Here is an 18,934-nt window from a genome sequence, read left to right on the forward strand (position 1 = left end):
GGATGTGCTACAGGCTTAAAAACAGTCTTTCTGAGTGTGTGCGTTTGCTTTGCTGGAGCTCAGAAACTTTGATTTTTTTGATATCCCCACCAGGAAAATGGAGAGGTGCCCAAAAATGTGCTTGAGGTTAGGGGGAAATCCAGCTTTAACACAAGCTCTTGTAATTCTTGCAGCTATAAAAAACGTAGTCGGTGAAGCCTGTTGTTAAAGCGGTCAACCTCAAATCATGAAACTAGAAGATCACAGGCTCATGCCATGCTGTGGCGCAGTTCTTGGTCACGTTTGACGTCTCTGTGATGCTGTTGCCTTCAGTCGTGCTTAGGTGTGCGCCTGCCTTTGAGTAGCCCCTGAAACGTGTCCCTGGAGCCGGGGTGGTGGGCAGCAGAAGGCTGCGCTTCTGCAGAGCAGAGGTGGCCCTGAAAGGGGTGACTTGGGGTGTTCTAGCGTTCACCTGCATTTTGTAACATGGCATTTCTTCGAATATATGGCGGGGTTTTTTACTCTCTTGTTATTTCCTGCTCCTCATCTCTTAAAGGAAGGGAGTAAATAATTAGGTTTGGTATTTGTTTAAGCAGAGAAAGGAACTGAGAAGTCCCTAGTCTCTTCTTCGTTTGAAGAGAACAAGCCAATGTCTTTTTCAAGGCATGGAGCTGCTGGGTTGCACGATGCCAGGGACTCTCCCATCCTGTCTTATCGTACTCATCAACCATCCTGTTGACTGTAGAATTGTTTCTGGCATTCTTCAAAGCATGTATGACTATCTTATCAATTCTGAGAAAAGCAGGAACCCTTAACTATGGAACAGGATGGCTTAATTGCAAATCCTGTAGTGAGTCTTGCTTTTTCCGTGAGCCACGATATCTCTAAGAAAACTACTGGAAGATGTGCTTAAAATACCAGCTGTTCCACAGAACTTGAGAACTCTTTATTGCCCCTTTCCAGAAACCTCTCTCTTCATGTGACTTCAGAAAGGGCAAAATCAAGGCAGTGAGTGATGTCGGAATTCCACAGAATTACAGTTTAACTTTTAATTTATAAGCCTTTGAGAGGTAATTATCATACGACTCATAGACAGTAGTTTCATGATTTCTTAATCTGTTATGTACACTAATTTTCTTTTGGCTAACTGCTGAAGGGAGACATTTGTTTCTGCAGGGCATCAGCTGTGATGAACCACAAAGCATAGGGTTAACAGAATCCGTAATTATAGAGATGCGTGGGCTTGCGGTATTAATCGGCGTTTAGAAATGTGGATCTCTCACCTTGACTTGCGCATCCAAAATATAGCCATAGGTTAATCCCCTCTGCCTGCTCAGGTCCTACCTCTGCAGGCAGAATGGCACCAGGCACATATTCTACTTTCAGTGTTTCTCTGTTTGTGTTCTCAGTTGAGCTTTGAACGTTTGCGGGACTTACCTGGGGTGGAAATTGTTTACCAACAAAACAGTTCAGTCTAAATCGCTTCCTTGCAAAAGAACAGAGCATGCATTCAGTGCCTTGAACCTCTCTTGTTCCATTGCTCTTCTCCTTTTAAAGACAATACAGAGTTTTCCTTACGCGCTGTTGGTCTCTTCCCTTGCAGCATCAGCGAAAGCTTCCTCACTGTGAAAGGTGCCGCTCTCTTCCTGCCGCGAGGAAATGGGTCGTCTACTCCCAGGATCAGTCACAGGCGCAACAAGCATGCAGGTAACGTGTTGCGTCCAACCACTGGCGCTTCTCTTGTTTCCCAGTCCACCTTTCTTGAGTTCAGTCTCACCCGATGACGCGCATTTCTGTTTACACCAGGCGTGTATTAAAGCGAGACCTGCCAGTCTCAAGACTGCCATATTTAATGCTGGTAGAAAAAAAGGTTTCAGTACTCTCTTGTTTAACCTGCAAAATCAAACAATTGAGTAACATCAGGGCAGCAATCATGACATCAGGAAGAATTGAGAACAACAGTCCCCCAAAATATCATCCTGTAATTTTTGTATCAGAGAAAAGCTGGAGGACTGCCATCAAAACCTTCATGCATTGCACCGGGAAACTGGAGGTTATGATACGGGATGAGTAATTGAACTTCCTGATCTGAAAGCAACTGGTTATGATGGAAGAAAGGGAGGAGACTTACTTTACGTGGTGGTGGAGAAACCTCTGAGCAAAGGCAGTGTGACTTTTGAGACGTGTGAGCAGAGTGAATAATATGAGTCAGTCATAATTCCGCCCCCTTTATCTGCTGAAAGTTTGATTTGTGTTTTTGCTTTGACTCTGTTTGAAAAGTCAGTCTGAATAATGAAACGCAAACATTTCAGGGTAGGTTGTTTTTCACAGTGTATATGGTGCTATTCACTGGTGGTGTTTTACAGGGATCAGATAGTGTGGGGTTTTTCCCTTCCATTAAACAATCAGCAGGAAAAAAACAACATTCAGACCTTCAGGCTTTCGTGTATGGGACAGAGACAGAATAGAGGCTGGAGGCAACTTTCTTTGCCAAAAAGTGCCCACCGAAAGGTGATTTGGTTTGGTTCCAGGTGTAGATTTCTTTGTTCTTTGATACCATCAGGCCGTCATCCAGCTCTACATCCGTCAGAGTTACCTACCTGATGACTGGTCCACCTCAAAATCTGTTTACAAACATCTTGATAGAAGGAGCTTAGGTCAAAAGGCAGTTAATTATATACTTCCACTCAGACGTGCTACAAGCAGTACCCAAATTGCTTTGAATGAGATGCATTAATTACCACTTATCAAAAGAAAATAAATTGTTCTGAAAGTTAATTTAAAGCCGGCCTTTCTGGTTGAGACTGAAGTGAAATGGTCTTCAGCATGAAAGTAGAGTCTGCACTCTTTGAAAAGTTTATCTTATCTTGACCGATCTTGGGTTTTATCCTCTCCAAAGTCCTCTGCACGACTGAAGCCCAGGTCAATTGCTGTCTTGGCTTTGCCTTGCAGAGGGACCCTCTGGATGGGGGTTTCCTTGTGAACCCGTGCAAGGCAGCGCAGACACCTCCGCGTCTCTCTTGCTGCCTCATCTGCTTGCCCACAGCTGACTTCCATGAGTTCTGGAGGCCTTGGTGGAAAACAGTGGCTTGTCTAATCAGCCCAGAGCTTTGAGAAGCCAGGTTGCCAAGAAAGAAAATCTGGTGTGTTGTAATTGCTTACAGAAAGATGTTTGTATTTAACAGGCTGGTGTGCCTAAGGGATGGCATTTTTGTCCTTAGAAGATGCTTTTTATTCCTGTCTCTTCAGCTTATGGGGTGAGATTTAATGGGGCATCAGGACTTGTCCTTTCCTCAGGTTCCCTGCTGAGGTGTGAATGGCGTAGTATATTTTTATGGTGCTTGGAGATTTCACTGAAAAGAGACCTTTGTATGAGTGTGCACCATCTTTTCTGTGAACTTTTCTAAAGTACAGTATATACCAGCGCACCGGACACCATGGGATCTATGTGTCACCTTCCTGAGCAAAACATCTGTGCCACCAAAATTAAAACAGTGATGTAGAGAGTGTGGCTCTGAGGGGTGAGCCGGTCATTGGCAGAGCGTGTGGCAAAGAAAACGGTCTCCTTTCTTGGACTGTGATAATCCGTGCTCAACTTTCATTCCCCTGTGTGTGTCGTGACTTATCTCTGGCACACAAAATTAGAAGGGGGGTGGAGAGCGGACATAACTTTCCAGTATGAAGTTGCTGCCTATGGATGCAATAGTGTTTCAAGTGGCTACGAGAGCATTTTCTAGGAAGGTTGACTAACCTTTCTGACCTGCCTTTCTAATTCACCAGAAGTGCTAGAATCCAGCATAAAGAGTAAATGCGTAACAGGAAATAATTAATGCCCACACCCGTTTCTTTAATCGTATCATCTTCAGCAATGGAAATCAACTAGCTGGCAGATCGACTAGATAAGGTACCAGCTGTCCACACTCTCTCTCTCGCTGGGCGGTCCTGCACCCTGTGCCACCTGGCAGACGGGCTTTGTTCCGTGGGCTGGTGGGCTTGCTTTTGCACTCCAACAACGCTGGAGGCCAGAAAAGGATGCAGCTTTCCTGGGGCTTTTGCCATCTCTGGAATACTGTAAATCACTTTTAAGATCCCGCCCTAGCTGATGCTTTGCACCTCCCCTGCCAGCTCCAAGGAAACAAAAGCATCTGCTGGTTGCTGGACAATGTGATAGGAAGCAGCAGTCGTGCCACGAATGCCAGCGAAGCCAACAGCTCTACATAGGACAGGATGTGATATCTTTGTGCTGATTCTGGCATGCTAAAACCTTTCCTTTGCTTTTTCTTAATCCAGGAAGCTTACAAAAATGCCTTGTGTGTTTGGGTCTGGAAATGCTGCAAGTCAATTAAAGCTGGCCAAGGAAGCAATACTTTACTTTGCAGTTCTGGAGCTCCCGAGGCTGGCAGGGCAGGCTGGGGAACAGGGAGGAGTGCAATAAACTTTCTGAGGATGAGGGATAGTGGAGCTCCTTGCCTGAGCCTTGCAGAAAGGGTTGTCTTAGAAACTTCCTCCCTTTTTTAAGTATTGAGATAACCCAGTAGTCCTGGTGGCGGGTTTTTTTTTAAACTCTGGAAGCTGCACCTCTTGAACTGGTTCCTCGTGTTGAATTACTGGCATCAATAGATGGGAACTGTTGCTCTTTGGGGAGGGAAGAACTGAGATGAAGCATCTTTCGTTTCAAGCTAAGACATATGAATGCCTCGTGAGTCAAATACTTGCCGGGCTCTTCCAGGCTGCGGGCAGGAGGTGCCACCTGAGGCAGAGGGACCTTTGCCTGTTGAGTCCAGTTCTCGGTGATTCCCACCACGCTAGCAGCTGAAACTTGCTGGAACTGAGCAGCATTGCCTGGATTTTGCACTGGCGTTGACGTGGGGAAATCCTGTCTCCCACAGCACCCCTGGGAGGACAAGCATCTGTTGGATGAGCTGACCTTTCCTGTGTTGCCTATCTCCCTGTAGGGAGGCACGTGCCAGCCACTCCAGCGCTGGGAACAATGTCCTTGGGCAGGAAGCAGCCTCAGGTGCTTGTCACCGCTGGTACTTTGTATGTGACTTCCCTAGCGCACTGCAGAATGCCTCAGTTTTTCCCACCCCCAGTTAAAAATGCAGTCCCGGAGCATTGACTCACTCTCCATATGCTGAAATGTGTTTTGAGGAGGAAGAAAGAGGAGAGCAGGGAATGCAGTGTGTCCTGCACAGCCTGCTCCACACAAGCTTGCCTCTGTCCCACCAGGAGACAGGCAGCCCTTCAGCCCTGCTCCTCACCAGCTGTAAAAATCATTTGGAAACTGGGTACCAAGCTCTCGCTGGGCAGCGTTTCCTTTCTTCGCCTTCCCTTACGTGGTACTTCTGCATGCTGCTCCAGGCCCAAGGTTCCCTTATTTTTGAAAGTCCATGAAATAGCACGGATTCTAGCACCTCCGATGAATTAGAAAGGGAGATCAGGAAGGTTAGTCCACCTTCCTAGAAAATGCTCTCGTAGCCACTTGTGCTGAATACTTGCTCCAGCATTCGTGCCCTTCCCTGCAGTGTTGCCTAAACTGAGCTTCCCGTCTGTGGGGGAGTGGGAGAGGGTGGAAGGCAAAGGCTCTTCTTCTTCCCGTTCTGTGCCACCCACCTGGCAGCCTTGCTCTCTCCTTCCTGGCAATGCAGATTAACTTTCCAGGTAGTGATTGAAAAAACAGCCCGTTGCTGGAGGTGTTTAGTGCTTGCTGACGCTCAGAAGGTAACGTGCTTGCTTAGCAGAGGAGCTCTTGGCTCTCCCTGGGCCAGGGAGTAGCGCTGAGAAGTCAATGTGGCAGTACCAGCAGGACGGCATCTCACTTGTCTTTCAAATGCTTGATGCTTTAGGAACCTGGAACGCTCAGTTCTTTTTAAGAAGACTTTAAAGTTACTGCGTGACTGTGCATTTATTTTTTTTTTTTCCTCTCCGTTTTCCTCAGCCTCGCAGTTAAAGTGTAGCAAGCGTTTTCTAGGAAAAATTGTAGGTGCTTGATTTTTTTAGGAGGCAATTCTTAGCTGCTTTTGGGTGGGGTTGGTACATCAGTGAACACAGGCATGTGCTGCTCTAACACGAGACTAAATCTCACTTTAAAGGGGATACACTTTTATCTAGGTAGTCGTTCTGCACTAAGTAATAAGTTGGTGTGAAAAAAAAAAAAAGGCAGATTCCTGATTTGAAGCACATGGTAGAATGAGATGTTGAACCATGGGGTGGGGTCCATTTCTACCTAGTTTGCCTTGTCTTTTAAAGGAACAGAGAGTACTGAAATACTTTTTATTCCTATTGAAAAGATAATAGGATTTAGCAAGAGAGAGTATGGTGAGGTGGGAACAGGTGAGCACAGGGAGCAAAGAGCAGCTGACTCCAAAGGGATGGAGTTTTGTCACCTCTGAGTGGGCGGAAGTGACAATGCTCACGGTGACGTGTCAGGTGTCTCCGTGGACGTTTGCTCTGGCTGGTCACCCTGGAACTTGCATGTGATTTAAAGCTATTTTTGTGCATTCACCTTTCCCTTTTGCCTACAGGGGATCTCCAGCAGCACCTGCAGGCCATGTTCATACTGCTCCGCCCAGAAGACAACATCAGGCTGGTAGGCTGGCTTTTTGCTTATCTGCTGTTAACGAATATAAAGGTTAAGTTCCACTTGACAAATACACCTGTGTAACTCATGAAAGCAGTGGTGTGTGTATGTTTGAGTGGTTTCATCAGCGGGTTTGGGGAGTCGTCTTTGCAACCACAAAGATAGAAAAGCAGCTAATTATGAAAGGCCTGCTTATTTGGTTGTTCAGTGAGACAATTTGTATGGCTAGAAGACTGCTTTGAACCGAGTACTGAGTACTTAGGCTCTTAAAAAGTACTGTAACTGTTGCCAGAGAGGCTGGGTAAATTAGCTTTGTGTCCTGTTTAAATCAACAGTCTGACCAGCGTGAGCACCTGCCCTTCCATGTTAGTTCATTTGCATTTCTCACTCTGCTCTCCTAACTCGTTGCATCGCAAAAGGCCATGGCTCATCAGGAAGGAGCATGTAGGATCCCCATGTAGATATGCGCCTCTATTGAACCTCGTCCTTCTGCTCTTCTGGATTGTTACCTCCTATGGTGATGTGATGAAAGTTAGGCATTGCTGTTTAAAGCATTTACATGCTGTTCTAAAGACCTCCAGAAGCCAAAGAAGAGCAGTGAGGAATTTGTCTAGGACATATTGAAGTGCTCTACAAGGTCAGGCATGACTGAGTATATCTGCATCTCTCTTCACTCAGTAGCCTGAAGTTTCTTTCCTGTTTTGTCTTGGTGCTTCTTAGCAACGTATGCCCAGCGTCAGAAGTGTTATTCTGGCACCTCTGGCTTGCTGAATCCTCCTGAGCTGTGCTGGAGCCAGGCTGATCTTATGAGTATAGCTAGGAAACAGCCAAGATTACTATGGAATGCTCTAACTTTAAAAGTGACCACCAAAAATAATTTGCCATATGCAAACTGAAGGACCTACTCCTAATCTTTGTCAGGCACACCTTGCTGTCACTGAAATTTCAGTAAAAGTGATGGGAATGGGGGTTCTCAATGCTTTTCAGAATCTGAGCCAGGGTTAGAACATTGGAAGCTATTGAACAAGTCATTGTTCAGCAATATCACTGGCTACATTGTGTGATTTGGGACAAATTAGCCTTAACAGCTGAATAAGGACTTTGTGGGCTGAGACATAAACCCTTTTGTTCTGAGCTACATTTGGAATGCTGAAATCTTGCATGAGGTTAAGTTCAATAGTCTACTTGAATTTAATTGATTCTTGACGAACGATGGGTGTGCAGAGCTGCAATAGAGTCTCTCATAAAATAGTAAATACAAATGAGATTTGAAATATAAACAGTACTGAGCGAAATGCATTCTCTTCTTGTGTTGGCTGCTGTCATTTGGAGGGCAGACTTCACAGCTCAGAGGGCAGCAGAGGAATCTAATCCTCTATAAACCTACACTTAAAATTTGGAACAACTCTTGCTTCTGTTGGAGCTATTGGCAGAGTTTTTTAGCCTTCCATGAAAGCAGGATTAGAGCAATGGTACCAGTGTAAGATCAGTAGGAAGGAGAGGAAAATGAGTTAAAAGCGTGCAAACTGATTGACCGTATTCCTGTAGCTTAACAGAGCGAGGACTTGTTCACTTACATGTGTTCAATAGAAAAGACTTCAGAAAGTTGGGCGCTTTTTTTGTCTTCAAATCAAATATCCCAATGAGAAATGTGTTCTTGTATGAGACACCTGCTGTCGTGTAGCATGAAAAAGATGAAAGGTCAGCATGAACTTACCTCTTGGAACGTGCTGTTCATAAGGGCTGGTAAGATAACCACATCACACTTCTGACGAAATGGGAATGCAGCAGAAGATAAAGTTGGCTTGTGTTTAGGTGAGCCTAAAACTAAGAAAAGTGTTGCTGGTCCTGAAAGGACTACAGAGATCTTCTTGTTCATGAACAGACTGTAAATAACCTCCACAAACTGAGGAGAAAGGTAGCTCTATGTAGATGAGCTGTTGAAAAAGAACCTTCCCTCTCATCACAGTCCCTGAAGTTAGGCCATTCTCCCTCAATTGGGTGGGATTTCAAATACCTTCATTTAAAAGGCATCAGACCACTTCTCCTGTTGGGTGAGCATATGAACTAGAGCTTAATGAAAAGGTTAGAGACCCAATTTGTGATTTGATGGGCATGTTGGAGCACTAGTAGTAACTTTGGAGGCTGGCTGGTTTAGAATGTCAAATTTGCTGTTTTATTATTCTAGTAAATTTACCAAAACACATTATCTGCTCCAGTCATGGTTCTTTGTGGTAAGCGTCTAAGTGTTGGATCTAGAGAGCCACGATAAGCCCATGCCCTGTTTCTCTTAATTGGTCTTCTGGAAATCCCACCCCGGTGACTTGAAGCTAGGTGACCTTTGCCCGCTGTTTGTCTAGCCATGTTCTAAAGGGTCTTGAATTAAGACCATGCTTTCCATTACCGCTAACCAAATTGGTTTAGCAAAGTAAGTTAGATTATCTTAATCCTCTTGCTGCTGGACTGTCCTCAAGAGAAGCAGAACAGAGCTCATGTGTGGATGTCCCAGACACAGGGCAGCTGTTGTCCGCCTGCTCCTGTTTCAGGCAAGTCTTTGTGTCTGTTTGAGGTTTGGTTCCTAAAGTAGATAATGACTTTAACCACCAAGACCTTGGTGATTGCTTGCTCTTCTAGGTTGAAGAGCACTCTTTCTGTTCTGCTACAAGTGGTTAGTTGTAGAAACAGCCGTCTTTGGCAGAATTCACACCTTGAAGGCCTGACCACTTTGATCCTCCGTGTTTCCAAAGGAATCCCAGTGACTCAAGGAGCAAGAAGGAAAATAAGGCTGGTTTTAGCATGACTTATCCTAAAGAGATGGGGTGGGGCACAGTCTCTTGCTGTATGGAGCACGTCTGTCTGCTGGCATCAGCATTCGGGTAGTTTCTGTTAGTCTTCGGTCCCATTGGACAAGTCTAGAAGACGCAGTCAACACCGTCTCCTGCCTGCACTTGCTATTCCGCCCCCATCACTAGAGCTGCTGCTCCTGCAACGCCACTGGGAAGCTTTTCCTGCCGCTCAGCATAGTTTCCTGCGATAGGGCACTCCGGTGAAATAGTGAGCTGTGTTTTAGCTGCCGTGCGCTGTTTTAACCTTTGTTGTAGACTCTGCCACATCTTGTGGCCGAGACTTACTGGCTAGTGGACAAGTGAGGTGTGAAGAGTTCAGAGGGGGCTTCCTCTGAGCAAAGAGGTGCCATTCTGGCCTCAAGACCAAGTTAGAAAGAACTAAAGGAGCATATTGGGAAAAGCAGCCTACTCCTGAGAGATCCCACACAATAGTTATTTTGTGAGGCTTTTTTAAGGATGAAATGACTGTTTAAACCGGACTCTGTGAGGCCACCAAGAAGTGTCTACCAAGCAGTGGCTCCGGAAGGCTGCTGGTGTTTGAGGAGTTCAGGTTCAGCTTCTGAAGGATGTCAAACATCACTTTGAGCCTTGCTGGGTCACAAGGAATTCTGCAACTGGGTGCTGTCGCAGCACAGGGCAAGGCTGGGCTGTGATGGCTCCTTCTTGCCCACGTTTGCTCTCTGTAGGCCCTGCTCAAAGTTCAAGTATAACAATAAGGTAAACATTGAAGCCAGACAGCATCTTGGGGTTGGATTGGGCTGTCCAAAGTTTAGATTCAGTATACATAATTAAGATTAAGACACTTCCTTTCTAGGGATGTCCTAGTTTCTCTAGTTGGGATCCTGTGACTAAAATAACTACTAATGGCCTGGAACAGAGTCCAGAAAGCGTTGCAAGTAAAGGCTGCCTACTGCGGATGTTCATAGGCAAAACCTAAAATGCTGGACTCCCTTCCCTGGGCTCCTCGCTAGCCTGTCTGTAGGGTGATTTGCTGGAGTCACTTCAGTTCTCGCTTCCTCACGGCTTCTGGAGGAGCATTACACTCCATTGTAGCCTTTCAGGAGCTTCAGTGTTGGTCTGACATTCACAACTTAGCTGCACAGCTGCTTTCTGAATGCTGTCGGTAGTATCTGATTTGGGGGAGCTTGGCGTGAAGTTCAGGCATCCTGCAGTCCTGCTAGATCTCTCTTTTGGTACTGGGATACATGTGGTTATGGTAGGAGTAATGAGGCACAGTGACTTTCACCTTTTCTGGGCAATCTGAATCCAGCCATGAGTACAGCTTATTTATAGGGAAATCTTTCCTGCCAGGTGTAAGGCATTAAGGTTGCGTCGCCACTGGGCAAGTTGCTAGAAGGATTCAAAGGACCGTCAGGAAACCACATGTGAATTAGATCCTAGTTGTCTGTCCAGCCGCCTAGGAAGGTGGTGGAGAGTCTTGTTGGAGCTGTTGTAGCACGCAGTAGTTTAAAGGAAAGCCCTAGCTTTTTGGACAAAGTCCTTTGAGAGGTGAAGAGCGTGTTCAATGCCCATCTGTCTTGCTGAACACATAATGCTCCGTGAAGCTCACCAGGCTGGGACCAGTCAGAGGACTATGGCTGCCAGCCTTGTAGGCTGCTGCTTAAACACAGCCTTGGTGGGACAGAGCAGGCCTGCAGCAAGGTGTGCAAAAGGCACCAGGAACATCCCACCTGCTGAGGAAAGCATTGTGTGAGAGTAAGTCGCTTCTCCCTCTTCTGCTGGTTACCCAGCTGAGAAGTGCGGGCCATCCGTACTATTGCGAACTGCATCACTGCTTCTGCGCCTGTCACTCAGCATGAAAAGGTGTCTTGTAAAGGTATAGTGTGTATTTTGCTGGCTGCACTGCTGATCTCTCCTCTTCCTTCCCTTAGGCTGTAAGACTGGAAAGTACCTACCAGAACCGCACTAGATACATGGTGGTAGTGTCCACCAACGGCAGACAAGACACCGAAGAGAGCATTGTCCTAGGAATGGATTTCTCCTCCAATGACAGGTACTCACAGCGTCCAGGTGGGAAAAGTCTTTGTGTTCAGCCATGTGTTGAGTAAAGTGTAGAAACTGTTCTCTAGTGTTCATGCTTTATGGGGATAGACGGCTTCAGATTTCCCATCTTTCCTTTTCCTTTCCCATCCCCTTTCTTGAGACGCAGAATTCCCCTTTTATTTCTTGAAAGGAGATGAAAAATGGAAGGCAACAGCACAGCTCCGAGCCTCAGGCTTGTGTGAGGATGTGAAGTGCCCTTAAGTGTCTCTGAATGGTGAGGTCCCTAAGCCCTGCATCTGCACAGCAGAGACAGGGACACGCAATGAAAATAAAAACTGCGATTAGAGAAGCTGGACATCAGGGTTCAGGTGAGCAGCTAATAAGAAAGCGACTGTCAGGCAGCCCCTTGCCAAGGTCATGGCACAAAGGACCTGACGGGAATGTCGGGGTTGCTGATAGCAGATCTCACACAACGTGTACTCTCCTCAGACATCAGCATGTCATCAGGGTTTAGTGTTTTTGCTTCATTCATTTAAATTGCTGCTGGCCTCTCCAAAAGGCTGCAGAATGTGGCTAGGAAGCAGCTTTTGCTGCTGCAGTGACTGTAAGCCAGGAGGCAGTAGCCCCAGCAGCTTCACGGGCAGAAGCTTCAAGTTTAGAAAAGGACACTGGGAACTTTGGAGAGGGCATGGAGGCACGTGGCTCTTTTAAAGGGTTGTAAGTAAGTCTTGGCCTCTGCAGGGAAAGAAAAACCTGGATATTCAAACCATTTTGGAAGGTTTCATGCACATGCTTAGTTCTAGCACAACTGCTACGGGAATGAGTCTTGTTACTGACCCTAGTCAGTAGAAATTACTTTCAGGTAGTTAGCGGGGTCACTAGAAAATTTTTTTGAACTGTTAGGTTAAGAAATGGCCTTCCAAACAGCCTGCTGATCACGACGACCACCATGCTTAATTTCAAGTGGCTTGATTTGGGTGCTGAAGTGATGCCTGCTAAAAAGGGAGACCAGCTTGATGCTGCCACTGGCTCCTGTCTCCCTTCCTGTGCGTGTGTGCACAGCTGTAGCTCAAAGATGCTCTTGCAGTAGGGTAAGAATAACTTGTCCTTGCACAGGTTGCTGTGAGCTCGGAGCTTGCTATTGGCTGTGATACACCAGCACAACCACCTTTGATAACTGAGAGCTCGCTGGTATTCAGTCTCTAATAACATAGCAGGGTCATTTTAGCTTTCTGCTAGGGTTACTTAGGTTCTGGATGGTCAGTCTGATACACCCTCCCCTAGCCCACTTGGTATTTATAACTCAATGTAGACTTGTTGCTATGGTCTCTGATAAGCGCTTGCTGAACAGTGTCACTAAAAATACCCCGGCCACCTTGGGAAGCCTTTTAAAAACACATCTTTCCATGAGCTCATCTCATGTTGTCAACAGAAATAGCTGCGTGCCACAGTGTCTCCTTGTGCTGGGCACCAGTCGCTCCGAGGCATGTGCATTTACAGGGCTTCGTGTCTGTTGACCTTCTGAAGCCTTCAATCTTGCCCTCTTTCCCCACTTTTCATGAGCTGCGGAGACTGACAGGGGTGTTAGTGCTTGTGGAAATTTGAGAGCAGTTAGTGCAAAGCATAAAGCAGGAGGCGATTGCATCCAATTCGTCAAGGTGCTGCTTTGATTATGGACCAGTTTTACAGCTTTATGAGATTCAGCTTTTTTGTTTGACAACCTGGTGCAGGTCGTGTTGGGGTTCCCCCGCCCCTGCTTTTTATTCCATCGCTTGACTTCTGCTTTTAACTTGGCTTTTTGCTTGGCTTACAGAAAGCAGGTGACTGTGAGGGCAAAGAGGTCAAAGCAGCTGAGAGAGGAGTGGGTTTGCCAAGAGGTGTCTGGCTCAGCTGGCTGTCGTGCTCATCCTCGAGGTGTGGGAGGGCGAAGAAGGGGCAGGAGTCAACAAAGGGGCGATAGCCTGCGATTGCAAACCTACCGTGCTGCCAGTCACCCTGCTATTACACTAGTCTGTTCCCAGTTCCCAGCAGTTGTGGCTGAGGGACAAACAAGAAAACAAAGCTGTGGATTGCAAAATCAGAGCTAGAACCAAACCACTTGAGCCTGAGAGGGACTAATCTGTAAAGAAAGCCTTGAGCTGCCTGATGACTGTGAGCCCCTTCTGACCTTCCGCAAAAAGCTTGCTGCTTCTGAATCCTGTTTGCTCTTCTCCTGGGTGTACGTTAGCCCTTTAAGCTTACTTGAAAGAGTACCCTCTATGTGGTTAATGATCCTTGCCGGACACCTGTAGAACAACACTGGCTCTGATTGTCCCTGAAGCAGCAGTGGGATCTTTTCATTTTGTTTCTAATGAGTGCAAACATCTGCAGCCATTGCTGTGAAACTAAATAATAGCGTGGTGCTGTAGGAGGTGGGCTGACCTTCTCTTTCTTACTACAGTAGCACTTGTACGATGGGCTTGGTGCTGCCTCTGTGGAGTGACACCTTGATCCACCTGGATGGGGACGGGTGAGTTGTTTTTCGTATGTTCTAGGTCAATAGCAGAGGGTCTCCGTGTGTTAGTTTACAGCACGGTGTATGGAGAAGGATTCAAGTGACTGCAGAGCCCTAATGGGTCCAGCAGACCTCCTGCTGTTCACCTGTATTGGGTTAGTCAACTCAAAGGTCCGAAATCACAGTGGTTGTGTCAGGGAACACCAGTAATTGACTTATCTGTGAATAAACACGCACTGAGACAGTGGCTCGTGTGTGTGTTTAAGCTGGAGTAAAGGAGCTTTTACTGGTGAGTGGGTGTGTAGTGAAAGCTCCTTAAAGGGATCCTATTATGTGTTCCTCCATCACGCTCGCAGCAGGCAGCGTTCGGCTGAACATAGAATAAGAATGATGTTTCTCTGCCAAATAGACACCTGACTTGCAGACTCCTGTTTGTGCCAGTTACAAAGGCTCTCCAGTACAGTGCGTGGAATGACTTTTCTTTCCTTGGTAGCTGCCCCAGGATCACTTTAGCTGGACTCTGTTGCTCCCAGCTGTGGCACTGAATTTGTGTTGCCAAGGTAAACAGCACAGCCCAGCACTGTCCCACTGTCTTAGTTTCGTTCCCAAACAGCAGCTGCTTTAAAAAGTTATCTTTAGAGCTTTTAGCGCGCTATTTTGATCTGTTTGCTAGCTGAACTCAGCAGTGTATGCATAGGGCTACTCCTTCCCTGTTCTAACGTGCTACAAACTATCAGTTATTAACTGAAAAGTTGCTTTTGGGACGCATTTTTACTGGGCTTTTTTTTTCCTCTCTCCAGAGGGTTCAGCGTATCGACAGATAACAGGGTTCATATATTCAAGCCAGTGTCCGTACAGGCGATGTGGTAAGTACTTACCATAATCTGCCCCGGTGATCCCTTTTCCAAGGTGTTTTGGCTGCTTGAGCTTTTAAAAAGCAGGTGCTTCTTTGCATTATTGGTATCTTGAGACCTGCTTGAGCAGCCAGAAGTCTCCTTCAGAGACTGGGAAGGAAGTTTGATACCCAAGAAAAAAAACATGCAAGTGCTGGTATACAGCAGTGAGTTTATAATACTGCTGCAGCCGCACCTTCGTCTCAGCGGGGGGCAGGAAGGAATAGGGTAATTTTCCTTGCAAAGGGCTGCTGCTTTGAATCTCTCCGAAGCAGAATGGCTTTGAGCCTATGTGTGAAATAAATTTATTTTTTTTATTTGTCATAAATAAGGAAATACGCGCTGTGCATATTTTAGGAGTCTCTGTCTCCAGTGAGACATGTTCATTGTGATAGCGCGAAGGAAAGAGAAGCTGCCTGCATTTTTCTTTCCTTTTAGGGTGGCTCATGTAAGAATGTAGTGGCCATGAAAGTATTTCTGGCGCAAGCTTCTTTGCATTGCAGAAATACATTGCCTGTCAGGGTGTCATGCTACTGTGTCACCCCAGTGATTTTGACCTGGATCCTTCTGATCCCAGGCAAAGATTTAAAACAAGCTAAAAATAGGAGAGGGGGATTTGTTTCCCAGCAGCAGCTGAAGAAACTTCTGACATCCCTCGTGCAGTGAGAGAGGCCAGACACCTAAACACCTCCGTAAAGTCAAGTCCTAAGCCCTTGGTTGTACAGCTCTCCATGTCTCATTCCTGGGTGTCCCTGCCCTGCACACAAGGGAGCTGATGGTGCAGTAGGAGCTGTCAGAGCACCCTGTCTTGGACACAAACTCTGTGCGTCTTATTTATGGCTTAGGTCGGAGCCATAGTTTGTTGGAGCAGTTTTTGGAGCCAGAGACACGGGTGCCTCTGATTTATGGGTACCTTCACTGCTACCCAGCCTTGTCTTGGCATACTTGAGTGAAGACATGCTTATCCTCATCCTTGCAGGACAGCCTCCTGCTCGGTGCTGGGTGCTGATGCATATAGCACTGGGGTTTGTACCAACTGATGGGACATAAGCAGCATCCTGGATTTGGCTGCTGCTTTGTGCTCGGTACCAGCCCGTTGAAGAAATTATAATCTGGAAAGTATTTTTCCCTTTCTAGGTCTGCTTTACAGAGTTTACATAAGGCTTGTGAGGTGGCACGGAGCAACAATTACTACCCAGGGAGCCTCTTCCTCACGTGGGTCAGTTACTATGAGAGCCATATCAACTCCGACCAGTCGTCAGTCAATGAGTGGAATGCCATGCAAGATGTCCAGTCCCACCGGCCCGACTCGCCCGCCCTCTTCACAGATGTGTAAGTTGGTCTGGCTCTGCTGAGCCAAGGTGTTTGACTGTCAAGCATTACAGTTTCCACAAGAGTTTACTCTTAATTAGGTATTAATGAGGAAGGGTTTCCTGTTCCAAGTAATAAGTGGACCCCTGGTTAGATAAACGTCAGCACTGGAAGCCCCCTGTGGCTCCCTTGCATCTCCTTCAGCCTCTGTTTTCAGTCTAGTTTCTTATCGTGGGCTTTAGGCTCGCAGATCTTTGCTTCTGCAAGGTAAGTCCCATGTTACTAATGAGAAAGAGATGGGGTGTATTGTAGGACCTAGGCCTTCCTCTTTGCTGGTTTTGTCTTCTGATTTCCAGGCCTAGTCTCTCCTGCAAGGAGCAGGTTTCTCTGGACTTTGCTCTTACGCTGGCGCGTGTCTGAGCACATGTTTAGAGTAACGTGGTCTTTTTTTCCTTACTCAGTTAACTTTGCTGTGAAGTGAGATGTTTATATATGGACTTCTGAGTCTGTGAGCTCACAAGCATCCTCGTAGGCATTTATCTGATAACACCTAAGAATGGGGACAAAGAGCAATGCAGTTTTCCATGATTCTGAGGAGCTCTGCAAGGGTGGAGCAGGACAGTATATAGGTCCCAAGCTGTCTCCAGCTAAATGCTTGGATGTCTGGGATATATGGTCCAGAACAGTGGCTGAGGTAGGTAGGTAGACAGTTTGGAAAGGCAAAATTTATGGGCTGCATCAACATTCAAAGTTTACAAGCCTTGTAATTAATAATTGCTGATGGTACTGATACCATACAACCTCAAAGGTAGTCCACGTCCAGATATGATGCCAAGCGTGAGGGCTTAGTTGCCCGGTTTGTAGTAGGAGAAATGACTTCTCTAGCCCCAGCTGCTTTCCCAGTATAACAGTGCCATCGGTTGATTTATGCTCTTGGATATTTCCTGTTGTTTGAGTTCAGTGAGTGAATAATAATGCTCAGCAGTTGTTCAGCTGTGAACAAGTCTTCACACTTGATCGTGTTTTAATGTACAAGGAGGGTGGCTGAAAAGTTTTGGCGGGCTGTCAGATTAATTTTCTCTTCTAGCTTTTCGTATATAAATTTTATGTAACCCACCCTTGCCCTGGTGGCAGGAGTTGAATGATTTCCTGGGGACACCTAGACAGCATTCTCTTAATTGAGTCCTGAAATAATGCATGAAGTTAAAAGGACCAGGAATTTTTGTTATTTTTTTTTTTGCCAGCCACCACTTGGACACTTGTAAAGCAGAGAAGTGTCTGTGCAGGCACCATCCTGGCCGATGTCCAGAGAAATGGAAAGGTGGTGCGAGATGTTACTGCTGGGTCCCTTCTAAAGATGATGGGGGAGACAGCTCTGTGCTGCTGCTCTGTTGCAACTTCCCCTGGTGTTAGCCAGGCTATTTTTGCAGCTGGTGATAAGGCCCCTGGCAGCAGAGGCTGGAGGAATGCACAGAGGCTTAGCTGCCCTCGTCTCTCCATGTAAGGAGCTTTGGAGCTGTTACCTTTCCAAGAAAGGTAGGGGGAGGCTGCGATATTGCTCCAGAGAGTATAATGCAGCCTTCCCAATTTAAATTTTACCAAATACCAGAGGTTCTCTGGATGACTGCAATGGATTAGGAGCATTCAGTTGGTCTCTTTCATATATGACTGGGAATCTAAGCTGGGCTTTACAGTCACCTGAATTCCCTCCGGCTGAGGACGTGCTCGGGGGAAGTAGTGTGAGCATCTAGAACTCTGCAGAGTATCCAGTCTATACAATACCTGTTTAAAAAGTGCCGTGAGTCCTGTTTGTTTCCCCTCCCAGTGACTCTGTTGCTTTCTTCTGATAGCCCAACTGAGCGAGAACGTACGGAACGGCTAATTAAGACCAAGTTAAGGGAGATCATGATGCAGAAAGATTTGGAGAACATCACGTCAAAAGAGGTACGTGGTGAGGGAGCAGCAGTGCTGTTGTGCAGACCAGAGAGCTCTGCACTTTATGCCGTGAAGAAAGGCCAGAACAAAATCTTCTCATGGCTTCCTTGTGTTCCTCCTCCCCACCCAGATACGCACAGAGCTGGAGATGCAGATGGTGTGTAACCTGCGGGAGTTCAAAGAGTTCATTGACAATGAAATGATAGTGATCCTTGGGCAGATGGACAGCCCCACGCAGATATTTGATCATGTCTTTTTGGTAAGTCTAACTGCGAATTCAAGTGGAAACATGCCTAACACTTCTCACTATGCCTTGGTTGACACAGGGGCCTCTGGACCAACTGATAGCAACTCTGAAGGAGAGATTGGTTGATCTGGGGTCACATACTCTTAAGCAAGACACAAGACACTAGTGCTATTGAATAAGAGCAGCCTGGCTTCTTGGCTGTATTAAACTTTGCCATACACCACCAACCATGCTGTAGACCTTGTCACTAGAGGATGGAAGGGAAAAAGTCTTAATTCTAACTGCTTTTCAGGGCTGTTTCCATTGATGGAAACCAGATTTGTAGCTTTAACTGTCCAGGGTACCCACACACCAAGTTCTTGGAGTATACCTGTGTTTGGGAAGGGCATAACTACAGCAAAGAGGGAAGGGAGCCCTTGGGGAGAGCTGTGCAACGTTCAGGTGGAATGACACTCTTGCAACGTGGAAAGCTCCGAGTTCATTTGATCCAGGAGGAACAGAGGAGCTTAACAAAGAATCCTGGAGATAAGTCACTTAAGGAAACATAAACATTTCACCTTTTAATGTTTTGCTTGCTTAGTTGCCTTTCGTTGCTGCTGGGGCCTGTCTTAATTACTGCAGCTCCTTCTGGTGAGTCAGCACTGC

General features: G+C 46.4%; 1 protein-coding gene across 1 annotated transcript in view; it reads left to right on the forward strand.

The window, feature by feature from the left end:
• SSH2 (slingshot protein phosphatase 2) overlaps window positions 1–18,934 on the forward strand; it is a 103,601-nt gene that overhangs the window by 65,502 nt on the left and 19,165 nt on the right. Inside the window, 8 exon segments of the mRNA XM_063342562.1 lie at window positions 1,583–1,686; window positions 6,504–6,568; window positions 11,298–11,419; window positions 13,850–13,918; window positions 14,704–14,769; window positions 15,934–16,128; window positions 17,958–18,051; window positions 18,173–18,301. Coding sequence (XP_063198632.1) covers window positions 1,583–1,686; window positions 6,504–6,568; window positions 11,298–11,419; window positions 13,850–13,918; window positions 14,704–14,769; window positions 15,934–16,128; window positions 17,958–18,051; window positions 18,173–18,301 — 844 coding nt within the window.

This window comes from Chroicocephalus ridibundus, chromosome 7, assembly GCF_963924245.1.
Source record: "Chroicocephalus ridibundus chromosome 7, bChrRid1.1, whole genome shotgun sequence".
In the NCBI taxonomy this organism is placed as follows: Eukaryota; Metazoa; Chordata; class Aves; order Charadriiformes; family Laridae; genus Chroicocephalus; species Chroicocephalus ridibundus.